Raw genomic sequence first — 14,373 nt, 5'->3', positions numbered from 1 at the left:
TTCCAAAAATTATTAAAATCGGGTCATAATTTCTCCTAGGTATATGGGACCTAATTATAGGTTTTTCAAAAATATGGGAGCTTTATTTCGCATTAAGTGAGCGTATTGCCTTGGATATAGTGCACTTTGGTGGTGAAAATGGTGAGTGAAATCGGTTCAGGAATTACCTCAGCCCTCATATACTATATATGATGATTTTCATTATTCTATTGAACTTTAAGCCAAATATATGGGTCAAATTGTGTGTTATCTTCCTTTTGATCAGTATTCATTACAATTATACCTTAATTGGAACCACGAATTTAATGAGACTCTGTCAATAACGATAATGTACAATCACTGCAAAATGCAAATGTCCGAGTTTACTGTACACACATATTTATTACATTTTTATATTACATATTCGCAATATTAAAATTCAATTTATCTTGAAGTTAAGCCTATTTAGTAGACAATACCTTATTAGTTACATAACAGCAAATTTTATGCTGAATGTGCTTTCTATTCAGATAACTAATCCCAGATATCGCAATAAAAACTAACTTTCAATCAAATTCAAGTTTGTAATTGTTTCACAAAAGCTCTTGATAATACACATCTTTTATTGTTTTCTTAGGTCCTTTTAAGGTTTCAACAGCTATGGCCGAACCTTTATATGCAGCTTTTGACTTAATATGCTATGGGGAAGTATATTTTCGAAAAACATTGGTTTATCTTTCAATCTGGCCCAATCTGGTCTTATGTTAACCAGATTTTTTTTTTTCAGTTTTCCCGTTAGAACTTTATATATGTATTTATTTAATATGTTGAATCGATATTTGTGAATCGATATTTATAACCGTAAAGGGTATATGTTCATATATAACTGCGTAATACTTTTTAATATGTTCATACCTCAAATGCCCCTTACTCTTCCCATATTGACATATTCAGAACTTAATTTAATTATTTGCCTTATTAAAAACACACTTACATGCACTTATGTGTATGTACGTCAAGTTTCTGCGGGTAAAATGCTTCCTAGCTCGTAGAGGAACGTGTCACCTGTGCAAATAGTAAAGTATTGTTTTAACCGTCGACACCCTTGTCGTTTCGTCTTTACTTTTATTTGGCGAAAAGCAGCCAGCTCAATTTGGAAAATAGCGGTATGAATAATTTTAGTGTTTCTAGTTGACTACATACAAGTAGTTTATTGATTAAAATTCGGGAGCTTTAAGAAAATGTTGTTCAATCGAAATATGTTTGTGTTTTTTCTGCTAATAACGGGATTTGCGTTAGCTGTGAATTCGCAACAGTTGCTGGAAGCGATCGCTACCGGAAGACCCGTGTGCCCGGAGCGGTGCAATATGGCCTTCCGATGCGATCCTTACTATAGCGGTCCACCGGTGTGGACGATAGTAGATGGTGTTTGCAGACTTTTCAAGACAGACTGCCTCTTTGCTAGCACCAACTGTAATCGTCAGAATGAGTGTTTACCAAGTGAGTAAATGATTTCCCTTCAACTGCCTCAACTGAGTAAACTCCATTTAGAGTTGACGACAACTTCCCAACAAATATGTCAGACAAAGTGCATGAATGCGTGTGAGCAAGTGCCCACTATGCCGGTGTGTGCTGCTTTTCCCTATGTAACGGCATATGCGGACCGGAATGACGGTATGATCACCTTCAAAAATAAGTGTGAATTAGACAAATGGTCTTGTTGGAATTCAAAAGGTGCGTATTGAATGGGATTATTTTGTTGAGTTTGATTTATTGCTATTATATCTTTTACCACAGCATACATCTCAGTGAGCGAAGGGACTTGTTTTTGAAAATGCAAAATTGAGTTATCAGTCCATAACTGTTAATGACAATAAATCAATAATTTATCAAAAATATCAAGCTCTTATATTTTTACGTACCTATGTTCCAATTTTACTAAACCATGACATATTTTATATTACGAGAAAATTACAATAAAATATTTGTTCACATAATATGTTTATTTATTAAGGGGTATACATTAATACTACATGGGCTGATCTTTGATCTGATCGAGAGATCGCCACAAATAAAATCCCTTTACCCTTGTCATAGAGTACATTCAGTAGAATGCTATAAAAGTTTCATGGCTCAAAATGATGCATCCCGTTCAGGAAGGTCACAAGTAAAATTTTGATGGGTGAAATGAAATTAGAGTGGAATTTCTCTAACGCGAATCACCATAATCAACAAAAAAACTTCGAGTTAGAGAGGTTTCGAGTTATAAAAATTATCATTAAAACATAAATTTTTCAAAAAACTGTAAAATATTGATTTTCCCACAGTTTTAGTTATTTACTCCGATCTTATAGAAGTTCGAGTTATAGAAGTTCCACTGTAGTTAGTTAGTTACCATCTGGCATCTGATCGAAAAAAAGGAACACTTCTTTGATATGTCTACTGAAAACTATTATAAAATTCAGAAAAAAAAAATTATTACGAATATCGAACGTGAAATTGCATCCGATCGGCCGATTTATGCTTGAATACCGTCGAAATTGGATTCACTCTTTGGACAAACAAGTAAGAAAGCGCTAAGTTCATATATAATATATATAACCGAACATTTTATACTCTCGCAATTTATTTATTTAGTATTATTTATAAAATTATACACTCACTTCACTCACATATTCGGCATATGTATGGTATAAAGTCCCTTGAAAGTTTGAAAACCTTAATATTACGTAGGTATATGAGAGCTAGGGGACTGAGACATATTATTAGAAGAAAAATATTCCCTCTGAATTTCTTCAAAATATCTGATGGATTTGCCAATATTTTCAATAAAAAAAAATTATTAGAAGCACTGAGGTCCTCCTGTTCGATATATGGGGCCTTGAAAACTTATAGTTCGATTTCGGCGATTTTTAGAAAAGCGATTCCACACTATAAATGCAGTATTTGTGCAAAGTTATGTTTCGATATCTTCGTTAGTGCTAACTTTATATATTATAAAGTAAACGATTCAGATCGATTTCAGAGTTCTGGTATATTTAAAGCATTTTGAGTAATTTTCAACATAATCTTTGTAAGAGAGGTAGGCGTGGTTATAATCCGTTCTCCTCCGTTATTAGGCTGTATAATGAAATGAAATGAGTTTGGTTTATATAACTTTAGTAGTTTACGAGATATGTACAAAAACTTAGTAAGAGCGGGGCTATGTTAATAATTTGGCAGACATCTTGAAATACTAATATCACACCCCTGATATATATACTACATGCTTAAATTTTTGGAAGTAAACTTTAGTCTAGTAAGGTATAAAAATATATAACTTTTGGATCCGTTCGGATTCAACATTCACTACTTGTTTACTTTTTGCCTCTGGTATTTGCATACGTACACGTAGTACGTGAGAAAATACTAAAGCGAGTGTGTTGCCGAGATCTACGAAGTTGAACTCAAAACGAAAACAACAAAGAAAAAATCACGCCCGGTGGTTTTTTGAACGACATTCTTATCATTAGTCACATTTACGTTTGTATACCCTATACCCATTAATGTATGAATTATCCATACAAATTGAAGACTAAAGACTTATTTTATTGTAAAACTTGAATTATTTTATTGTAAAACTTGAATATGTAAGACAATTTAAATATTTTACGACAACATACAGGTGTATATATCTGCAAATGTGTGTGTATATATACATGTATTTGCAAATCCTAAGAACATCAGCGCTTCTCTACTGAGAACGGTATGTCCATAATGGCAGCAAGTGACGGAAGCTTATTATTTATACAAGTAGAACTACCGAGGCAATATCAGTTCCAAAATGAAATCGATTGGTGTAACTTGTTTGTTAGTACTTTTGGCAACGCTGTCAGCGCAAGTGGCGTCGGATCATACCCCAGCTGCCGTTCCCCCTCCTAGATGTAGACCAGGACTTGCTGTGGATTGCAACTTCCAAAACGAGAACTTGGTGTGGTCTAAAGACGAGAATAATGAGTGTAAAACGATTGTAAACTCATGTGTTTTCGATCAAGCCAACTGTGCTCGTTACCGCCAGAAACGGCCACGTGAGTAGAAAGAAATGTTTATAACGCCAGTAAATTGGAAATGCCAAGCACAAACTTAATCCATAAGTGTTCTCGAAATACAGTTCTCAAATTGATATCGAAGGAAGAATGTCAAAGGTTATGTGTCAGTGATTGCTCCAATGCGCCAAAAGACACAATTTGCACCCATCGTGGCGGAAAACACTGCACTTTCCAGAGCCAGTGCGAATTGACGAAACATATATGCAATACGGGCGAATGTGAGTTTGAATGCCATTATTAATAATTCATGTAATTTCTAAATTCTTGCTTATCGTTTTATATGGACGAATAGTTTGGTTCCAAGAGGGTCCACTTCCCTGTGGCTCAAATCCTGTGCAGTGTTTCCCTTAACCGTTATATGATTTTTGAAAATTCACCTGAAGACATCGAAATTCTGTAGAGAAAAAGTTCAAAAGTTGCGCCTAAAATAGCAATTAAAAAAACTTTAAAAACTATTCTGAGAAATATTTCTTTGAAAATACTTGCAGAAAGACCAACAATATATAGTTTTCTTAATTAAAATAACCTTAAAGAATTTTAAACCATTTTAAAGGAAAACAAAAACAAACATAAAATAAAAAGAATATATGAATTACTAAAACCCCTAATATATGTAAATAATTTGTTTCATTGAGTTTCATTTTTTTACTCATCTTTAAATGATACATATATTATATGTATATAGAGTTATATGTATAATTTTGATGATGATACATATGCATGTGTGAACTAAAATTACGATATTTTTGGCATAAACTAAAATCAGAGAATAGAATATTCATGAATGGGAACGGATATTCAACTTTATTTTTGAATTTGAAACTACGTAAAAGTATATATAGGGCATAATGAATATTTTTTATTACAATTATAACCAATGGCAATGCTGCAATTGATTAATATACAAATGAGAATATTAAATACACTTCGTATATTTTCTGCAGAGACAACTAACTAAAAGATAATTTTTACGCTCTGTGTGGGTATATGAGTTCAGTTAGTTAGTCGTCAGATGTCGCTAAAAATTATTAATTAATACAAGTTCAAATTTATTAATTTTTTTTTAATTTTTTTTTTTACCGACGTTCTTATAATTTATATACTAAATATTAATTATAATATTTATTATTTCTAAAATTTCACAGAGCTGTTACCAAATCCTTCATAATTTAAACCACAGCTAAGTTTACTTCTTCATTGTTTTTGACATTTTCTCTATTCTATATGACAATCCACGAATATTAGAAATCCAATTGGTAAAAGGTAAAGAATTTTCAGTTGGTACAATAATAATTTTTTTTTCATAGTGGAATATCTTCAAATCCGTTCTATTCTGTGTATAAAATTTTCCTAAAGTAATTTTAGCTTTGGGAAATTATTTATATATGTACCTAAACGCTATTTCTTCCGTATTGTACAACAAATAGAACTGTACCTAAATGCACGCATTCTCTTCATACCGCGCTTTAAATTTCAGCAAAAAAGCGATACACAATATTTAGTGAAGTCTGAAATGTCCACGCACGATGGTTCTTTCAGCGAGGATGCCTACTGTTCTGTGCCACCTAGTGTTGGAGTAGATATGACGCAGCAGTTGTTAGCGCAACATGTGAATCCAGCAGCAGCTCCACCGCAAACGCTTTTGATGGGACACCCATATATGTCGCCCCCTACACAACCGCGGCAGCAGCAACATCAGCATCAAGTCCAACAACAATATAATGAGTATATTTATAATTTGTACGCCTCACAACCTGGACAGCCGGAAACTTATTCTGTGCTTCCCGTTGGTCATGGAAATTTTTTAAAAGTGTATCACTGCCAAGAAAATGCTGCTAATGCTGCGTTAACCAACGAAGCCAATGGTTTATATCACGGACAGTCGCCACAACAGGCTCCGCCCTCGCAGTATCCCCAACCGCATCAAGCGTTCCAAATGCACCAACCACAACCGCAGCCGCCCCCTCCGCAATTCTTTAATAGCTATGAGCTCTTCTCAAGCAATACCTTAATGCCTACTCCAGACAACCAGCCTACTCTCAGTCGCTCTGATATAAAAACTGGAACATTGCAAGTGACGCAACAGGCACCCATTTTTATGATGAATAATCACGAAGAAGCTATGTGTCAACAGGGAGTTAATACGACATCTACTAATATGATAATAAACAATCTTGTACATAATTGGTCACCAAAAGTAACTGGCGCACCCATTCAACAACTTCCAATGCAATCACCCAATGTATTACATAATTCAGACATATGTAGTACTGCCATAGAAACCGAAATTAATAATGGTGGCAATATACATAATGTGTCAGGCGATTCCGATGTTGTTGAAGAGTCAATTCAATTTCCAATTTCTCCAGTCCCTATTCAGACACATCCAACGCCTGTATTGTCACCTAATTCACAGTCTCCCATAAGCAGTAATGAAAATCAAACAAATTCTAAAGAAGCTCTAACACCTACATCAACGAGCTCAGTTTCAATGTCACCAACATCAACAACTAACGTAACTGCTCCTGAGGTGAAGAAACGAATTGTTGCAGAAGTAAAGCCAATGCGAATGTCTTATTCAGATGTTCTAAGCAAAGTAAATAGCCAGCAATCTGAAACAATACAGTTGAACCACAATAATAAGCAATCACAGGCGGGAAGAAGCGGTAAAACAATAGCTTCTGAACGGAAGGGTGATAATATCAAGAATTGCATGGAGAATGCACAGGGAAATGTAGGATTAACTCGACGGCAAATAAGTTTTGAAGATGAGGCAGCCGGACGAGTAAGTAAAAAATCTCCAACGCACGAAAACAAGGAAAATTTACAGCAATTTCCGAATGGTGGTGTTTCAAAGAACACCAAACGTTCAAGTCAAAGCAACATCACTGTAAGTTCCAATTCGACATCAAACAATATCAGCATCAATAATAATACTCAAAGCAAGATTGGGCAGAAAGTAAACCAAAAGTTAAACATCTCAGAAACAGGCATTAATCCGACGGGTGGTAATAAGAGCAACAATAATTTAAGTAATAAGAAGCGCACTAATCGACGCAACGAAGTGGACTCAAATAAAACAGAAATAAATAGTCAAAAGAATCTAAAATCGAATTCTTTTAATGGTGATAAAGATTTCAATGTTTATTACAATGTAACGGCAAAGAACAATGAAAGTGGAGAACGTGTTTCTAGGTCAAATAATAATGGATACGTAGCCGGATCAAATAACGCTAATTCAGCTACTGCAAATGCAAGAAAACCAAACAAATCTTCTTCATTCTACGGTAATTCTAACACATCATCGTACACTACAAATCAATCACGCACACGTTATGGAAATGCTAATTCGAATTCATCCTATTCATATTCGTCAAAACGCAACCGAAACACCAACTCCTCCTATAATGCTTCGGCAGTGTCAACGAATAAAAACTATGAATTAGCGAAAAAATTTCTCTGTGCATGGCTGGAATATACCATAAAGATATTGACTTGGCTGTTCTATTTGGTGTATGATATTGTCGTGCTAGGATGCAGTGTGGCTTATGATCGTTTGGTGCATGTCTGCGAATGTAGCTTTGTGTATATGCAACAGTTGCGAAAAGATTTTAAACAGAACTCAAATAAACCGAGTATTTGGCTGAAAAGCTATTGGAAACGATTTGACGCGCGGTTTCAAAAGAATTCCCAATGGGCCTTGTGGCGACGTTTCTATCAAAAGAAACCGCCTGAAGCGTCAGCGGAAAGTATGAAAAGTGGTCGACTACCACAGACAGGTGGGGAGGCCATGTATTCGCTACTTAATTGTAAAGGAAAAGATGCCTATAGGTAAGTAGGATGTGAAATTAGTAGATATATTAAATTTGTATGCTTAAATTATTTGTAGCATACTGGGAGTGCCGCCCGATTGTTCACAGGAGCAGATACGTAAGCACTACAAGAAGATTGCTGTTTTAGTACATCCGGATAAGAATAAACAAGCTGGCGCAGAAGAAGCTTTTAAAGTGCTACAAAGAGCCTTTGAATTAATTGGAGAGCCGGTAGATGAACATGTGTTTAATGTATAATCAATTTCTAATGCCGTTAAGGGCTTTATTAATATTAGGAAAAACGTCTTGCCTATGACCAGAGTCTAGCTGAAGCTTTACACGCTGAAAAAGCTTGGACTGAGCTGCACGATTTGTTATCACAATTACAAACTAAAATAACTGAAGCTGCCAATACGATAAGGTACGAATGTTAATGAAATAAGTACGATATCATTTAAACATTTATTAAACAAAGTAATAATTAAAACATATTTCCAGGTGTAGTACTTGTGGTTTGCGACATCCCAGACGAATAACAGAACGGCCGCACTACGCTGCTAGAGAATGCGCTTCCTGTAAAATTCGACATTCTGCCAGAGAGGTCAGAATTTTTAATGCGAATATATATACAATTATACTAATTTATAATGTTTTCAAACATTAGGGAGATATTTGGGCAGAAACCAGCATGTTGGGGTTACGTTGGCGGTATCTAGCACTTATGGAGGGTAAAGTCTACGATATTACAGAATGGGCGAACTGTCAAAAAGGAGCACTTTCACATTTGGAACCCAACTCCCACATGGTACAATACCGCATTGTGCGCGGCGCACAGCAACAGCAACAACAGCAGCAGCAACAACAACCAACCACACATTCGCCGCATCACCAAAATCCACAACAGCCGTATTCTCAACAACCAGGAACGCACCATGAACGAAATGGCAATGGAAAATTCAAACGTAATATTCCAACAAGGTAATTCAAAGCAGTTAAATTGCTTGCTTGCTTATATAAAACGATTATAATTGTAGTGAAGCATCTTTACACGAGTTTCTCGATAACTTGTATAGCGGCCAACACCCAAATCCGGGAAATTCAGCATCGACTTACTCGAACCCATCACGTCGACGTACACGTCGCAATTAATTCAACATCGCTTGGATTAGTTATAATCTCTCAATATGTCTCCCCTTCAAACGTACAACTTTTTATTATTTCATTTAATTAGTTAGATGAAACAAAACTACTTTTAATCCTAAAATATGCATTATTGCATTATATGACCACAGAATAATTTAAATTAATATTTGTTACTTGCATACATGTGTACGTATAAACAAGTGCCGTGCAAATGCAAACGACAATGCATATGTAGATATATACATATGTATTTTCATTCAGTTGTTATGACTTATATTCTTAGAGTTATCTATATTCTCTATTTTTTTCAACCTAACTGTATGTTGCCGATTCGATGACAACACAAATGCGAAGGATATAAATTACATATTTAATGTGCACGTCTCGTTTTAACGAAATTTCTACAAACTAATAACAAATATCTTCTACAAAAGAAGCAAAAACAAAACAAAAAAATTTCAAAATTAATACAACGTGAAACCACAACTAGCAAACATATTCAGGCGTAAAAAAATTTCACACATTATATGTTATCCTCGAAACACTTATGACTGCAATATATGCATGTGTATGAATGTTATGTACTATATATTGTATTTAAGTGCATTTGATGTATGATTAGCTGAAAAATCTAATAAACTAAATGAGCAACATGCTATAAATGCACAGTTGTGAACATGCAAGAGATATTTTCTTCGAATCATTAAATATGGCTTCGGTTAATAGATATTGCACAATATAAAGGATATTGGCGAAGGTATGTATGGCCAACTGCAATATTGCTAACTCCAGCATAGAGCCTGACACCTTGATGAAATATCTGTGTATGTCACTGAAATCCTAAACTACTGGTCCGATTTGAATGAAATTTTGTGTGTTTCGGGATTCGAGAGTGGTTAGTTGTTGTTGTTTTAGCGATTATCCAGCCCTTCTGGAACGAAATTACAAGCCTAGTGTTGATGTTGTTGTTGTTGTTGTAACGATTATCTTTCCCAGCCGGAAAGGAAATCATAAATCTAGTTGACGTCGAGGTCATCTAACGGGAGGCCCAGGAAACGTGCTGTTTCGACAGGGTTGGACCAAAGGGAAAGGGGTGTTAGATGAGTAGGGTTCGTTGGGCATTCAAAAAGGTAGTTAGTGTCATGCGGGGACTCATTGCTTGCTGAACATGTATTTTGTATGTCGGGGTTTAGTCTGGATAAGTATTAGTTTAACCTGCTACAATATCCAGATCGAAGTTGCGCAAGGGTCACTCTGGTTTCACGCGGCAACTCGAGCTCTTCGTCTGCTAAAGGTGGTGGTTTGGTTCCAAGGACGCCATTCACTGGAAGGGAGTCAATGAAGGTGTTAATAGCTCCACTGTGAATGGCGTTTAGAGCGTGTCTAAAACTGTCTGCGTCCGCAGTCTGGTCTCTTCGAAAATACCCAAGAAGAAACTGCTTGGTAAGCTGCCTTAATAGACAGCATAATGGCCTCACTGTGTAAATGTGTCTCTGGTGACATCAAGAGACATCCTGTATCTGTTCGGAGTGCGGTGTTTCTTCTGTATCTTCTTCTGTTGCGTGCCACTGCATCCAGGCGACCATACCGGTGCTGCGTAATTTACGACCGGCCGGCCGATAGCCTTGTTTCAAGCAACGTTTCTTTATTCTTTCCCCAAGTGCTACCGGCTAGCGACTTGAGGATTTTGTTGGGGCTCTGTACTTTAGTGACTATCGCGGTCGTGTGTGGAGTGAAGGAGTGCAGACTGTCAAATGTGACTCCCAAAATTTTTGGATTGTTCACAGTCGGTATTGGTGTGCCATCGACGTGAATATTAAGACTTAGTCTGTACTCCTTCGTCTAGTTGGTAAATAGGGTCACCGTGGGTTTAGTGGTTGCGAGTGCTAGGCTCCTCACAGAGAAGAAGCGAGAAAGTTTGAGGAGGTAGCTGTTCACTTTCAAACACATGTCATCGATGTCAGTGCCCGACGTCATTATCGTACAATCATCTGCGTTGGAGGTAACTGAAATTCCCTCTGGTGGTTGAGGGAGTTTAGAAATACAGAAATTAAACAGTAACGGGGAGAGGACACCGCCCTGTGGAATCCCTTGATTAATTTTCCTGAGTTTAGATGTTTTACATCGGAATAATACAGATGATTGCCGACCGCTCAGGTAGTTCATAATCCATCTCTTCAGCCCCGGAGAAAGTGTTGTTTGCTCGATGTCTTCTAGTAGCGTTGCTAAGTTGACCGTGTCAAAAGCTTTTAACAGGTCCAACGCCACTAGGACGGTTCTCTTACAGGGTGGTTTGACGCTAAGTGCTATGGTGGTGCTGTGCACTTTACGGAAACCATGTTGATGTTTAGCTAGGTTCAGGTGGTATGTGAGTGTCGGGAACAGTAAGGCCTCAAGTGTCTTCACTACTGGGGAAAGAAGAGTTATCGGGCGATAAGACTCCCCTTGGTTGGCGGGTTTCCCAGGTTTCAGTAGTGGAACCACTCTTCCGATTTTCCACATAAAGGGTATTTTAAGAGTGGTTAGCGACAAATTAAGTACCTCCTCACTAGTGAAAACAAGTGGCGCGCCGTTGTTTCACATTTTGCGCAGCCGTCTGGTGACACGTCTCCGGGTCCGTGGAGGCATGGCTACGGAATTAAATTTCAACCCGGTCGTCATGCCTCCTCGGGTTTGACAGGGATTTGAGGGTTGACCAGAGTTTGCTCACACCAGTGGAAAGATTGCAGGACTTCAAGTGCTCTACCCATTTCGTCCGTTTATAGTTGTTTACCAGTTGTCGAATCTTCAAATTGAGATCCCTTATGCGGGGATCACAGAGATCGACCTGGGCAATTAGGGCAATTCTTCCGGCTGGTATGAAACGCGCAGTAGCATCGGTGATCACCTTGCGGAATTGACGTTCGCCAACGATTACGTCCATAGGAATGGGTATGCGGCGAAGGCATTCTCGATGAATTCTGTGAAGACGTCCCAGTTAGTGTTTTTAAAGTTAACATAGGTGCGGTTGTCCTCAGAAATAAAGTCGGGAGGTTTTTTCAATCGAGACAATTAAGGGCAGATGATCTGATGCAAGAGTTAGCATAGGTCGCCAAGTTATCAGACCACCGCTAGCAATGGTGATGTCTGGCGAGCTGCTGCAAGTGCTCATAATTCTGGTAGGGGCTTCGTCATTCATTGTGCATAATGTCGAATCGTCTATCTGTTCTGCCAGCTCCATCCCTCTCCGATCATTTGACAGGAGTTAATATCGTTTACACGATATGAGTTTAAGAAAACAATTTTATTTCTACGCCGAAATGTGTGCCTTTATTGATATCCTTATGAACTGAATTTAATATAAGATGTTACAGCTAATTATATTAGTGAAATGCGGCTACTGTTATCTGCTTGCAACTTCTTTGTTGTAATTCGATATCTGTTATCTTGCTATCACTTGTTTGTTATTGTTGAGATGCGATATTACACGGTGTTGTGTAGTATGAATACTAGGCCTCCACCACTATCTCGCTCGCGATCTTTACGTAAAACGTTGAAACCTGCACAACTCAGAAGATCTGTGTTGCTGTTTGACTTGGTTTCTTGGACCGCAACTATTGATACGCCTTCCGGACTCATAAAATCAACTACCTCCTGGATCTTGCTCTGGAGTCCGTTGCAGTTAAGTTGTATGAGTCGGGTGTGTCGTGGTGTTGCTGTCGTGACCCTGGGAGTGAGGGAGTGACGTACATGTGGAGGTTGTTGCAGGTACCCGCAAAGGAAAATGTCGCACTTCGGTGTTGTTTGGCGACTCCAATGTTTTGGTTGCGGGGCAGACTCCTATTACAACATGGGGCACCGTACGATACACTCCACTCACGTGTGGTGCGCAGGCCGGAACACGTTGTAAAATGACACCAGCCAGTGCAGGATTTGCATCTGACTGAGGTCACGTTCCGACGTATTACGGTCTGACACACGGAACAGACTGTGCAAGAGACTAGGAGTTGCCTTGAGGTCCTCGCACGAGGATTGGAGCGGGATGAAGGCTGCCGTAGAAGCAACAGTTGCAGTATTGCGTTGACAGCATGGGGACACATAACGTGTGGTCCACTACCTATGAGTCTTAAGGCATGAACAGGTCTTAAGATGGCTCCATCCATTGCATGAGTTACACTTAACCTTCTCCCACCTGCTGAATGGCAGTGTAAGTGAAACACCAGGCGAGGACGAATACGATTTCACAACCGATGATGAGGATTCCACTGCCCGACCATGAAGAAATTCGAAAAGCATATACCCACTTGAAGAACAACAAAGCGGCGGGGCCGATGGATTGCTGGTCGAGCTATTGGTCGGACGAAAGTATGCCCGAAAAAAAACCCCACGATCTGCGCTAATTACTGTGGTATATGTCTCCTCAATATCACATATAAGGTCCTGTCGAGCGTATTGTGTGAAAGACTAAAGCTCACCGTCTACGAACTGATTGGGCCTTATCTGTGTGGCTTTAAACCTGGAAAATCCACCATGATGCCCGTTGGCTATGCAGAGTATATCCAAAAGATCCATAGTCAGGAACTTTCCTCACTTGTGTGAACTTCTACCCATGGCCCCATCCCCCCACACATAATGTTAGTCCATATTAAAATCCACATATAAAACTGATTTAGTCGGTTCGATTTTCATTTACATATGTATACTTACAATAAATAATACCAAAAACTAGACTCAGTTCTCGCCTGCTGTTGAAAAGCGTAAACAAATTTCATCATTGTGAAGATGTATTCTGTCGACATAATTATCTAATTCTTATTTTATTAACATTATGTTGTCGTTTGTGTGTGGATACAAAATTTGTATCCGAGATTTTTCGATCGAAAATGTTCATGCAATCATTGATTCTGTCGATAAACTGCTTTATCACAGAGTGAGAATATAAAACTGCTTTATCGATAATTTTTGTCTGCTCTTTTTGCTTTGTTCAAAAAAAATTAAAACGTTACCTTTAACTATTGTGAAATTTCTTCCTAAAAAGTATTTAATTTGCCTGAGGCTCTTTGAGAAAATTCTTTCGTTATTTCGAGTGGGCAACTTTATACAACTACATTTCGACCAAAATTTTCGATTTTGCGGATTCAGTGATTTCGTAATTAGCGACATCTACTATTAGCCTCGGAATGTATTTTTTCGAGTCGGTAAGTAAGTTCAATGTGATCGTAAATTTTATTTTCGATACGGTTTCAATGATTCCGACGTAAAATTTTTCGATCGAAACGAATTCAATGATTAGGCTCAATAATATTAATTGTATTCACCAATTTTTGCTACTTTCCTTTTAATTTTTAATGACAACAAGAATATCTTCACAA

General features: G+C 37.7%; 3 protein-coding genes across 3 annotated transcripts; all 3 read left to right on the top strand.

Annotated features, from left to right (window-relative positions):
- The first annotated feature begins 1,106 nt into the window (after positions 1–1,106).
- LOC105218607 (salivary glue protein Sgs-5) lies at positions 1,107–1,976 on the top strand. Its single transcript, XM_011194304.3, has 3 exons — positions 1,107–1,479; positions 1,531–1,713; positions 1,777–1,976. The coding sequence occupies exons 1-3, from the start codon at positions 1,221–1,223 to the stop codon at positions 1,809–1,811; spliced, it is 477 nt and encodes a 158-aa protein (XP_011192606.1). The 5' UTR covers positions 1,107–1,220; the 3' UTR covers positions 1,812–1,976.
- A 1,808-nt stretch (positions 1,977–3,784) lies between these two features.
- LOC105218608 (uncharacterized) lies at positions 3,785–4,688 on the top strand. Its single transcript, XM_011194305.3, has 3 exons — positions 3,785–4,046; positions 4,130–4,285; positions 4,360–4,688. The coding sequence occupies exons 1-3, from the start codon at positions 3,803–3,805 to the stop codon at positions 4,416–4,418; spliced, it is 459 nt and encodes a 152-aa protein (XP_011192607.2). The 5' UTR covers positions 3,785–3,802; the 3' UTR covers positions 4,419–4,688.
- Positions 4,689–5,298: 610 nt separating this feature from the next.
- Positions 5,299–9,709, top strand: LOC105218610 (dnaJ homolog dnj-5). The gene is made up of 6 exons (XM_011194306.3): positions 5,299–7,898; positions 7,957–8,110; positions 8,176–8,300; positions 8,378–8,480; positions 8,544–8,857; positions 8,914–9,709. Exons 1-6 carry the CDS (start codon positions 5,581–5,583, stop codon positions 9,026–9,028), a joined length of 3,129 nt encoding a protein of 1,042 aa, XP_011192608.2. The 5' UTR covers positions 5,299–5,580; the 3' UTR covers positions 9,029–9,709.
- The last annotated feature ends 4,664 nt before the right edge of the window (positions 9,710–14,373 follow it).

This window comes from Zeugodacus cucurbitae, chromosome 2 (assembly GCF_028554725.1).
Source record: "Zeugodacus cucurbitae isolate PBARC_wt_2022May chromosome 2, idZeuCucr1.2, whole genome shotgun sequence".
In the NCBI taxonomy this organism is placed as follows: domain Eukaryota; kingdom Metazoa; phylum Arthropoda; class Insecta; order Diptera; family Tephritidae; genus Zeugodacus; species Zeugodacus cucurbitae.
Note: the sequence above shows the minus strand (reverse complement) of the source record. Positions and strands in the feature narration are given on the sequence as shown.

Coding starts and splice junctions, on each gene's coding strand:
- LOC105218607 (XM_011194304.3), top strand. CDS start 1,221: ATGTTGTTCAATCGAAATATGTTTGTGTTTTTTCTGCTAATAACGGGA. Junction 1,480..1,530: donor TCAGAATGAGTGTTTACCAA/GTGAGTAAATGA, acceptor AACTCCATTTAG/AGTTGACGACAACTTCCCAA. Junction 1,714..1,776: donor GTCTTGTTGGAATTCAAAAG/GTGCGTATTGAA, acceptor CTTTTACCACAG/CATACATCTCAGTGAGCGAA.
- LOC105218608 (XM_011194305.3), top strand. CDS start 3,803: ATGAAATCGATTGGTGTAACTTGTTTGTTAGTACTTTTGGCAACGCTG. Junction 4,047..4,129: donor TTACCGCCAGAAACGGCCAC/GTGAGTAGAAAG, acceptor CTCGAAATACAG/TTCTCAAATTGATATCGAAG. Junction 4,286..4,359: donor TATATGCAATACGGGCGAAT/GTGAGTTTGAAT, acceptor ATGGACGAATAG/TTTGGTTCCAAGAGGGTCCA.
- LOC105218610 (XM_011194306.3), top strand. CDS start 5,581: ATGTCCACGCACGATGGTTCTTTCAGCGAGGATGCCTACTGTTCTGTG. Junction 8,301..8,377: donor GAAGCTGCCAATACGATAAG/GTACGAATGTTA, acceptor ACATATTTCCAG/GTGTAGTACTTGTGGTTTGC. Junction 8,481..8,543: donor TTCGACATTCTGCCAGAGAG/GTCAGAATTTTT, acceptor TTCAAACATTAG/GGAGATATTTGGGCAGAAAC.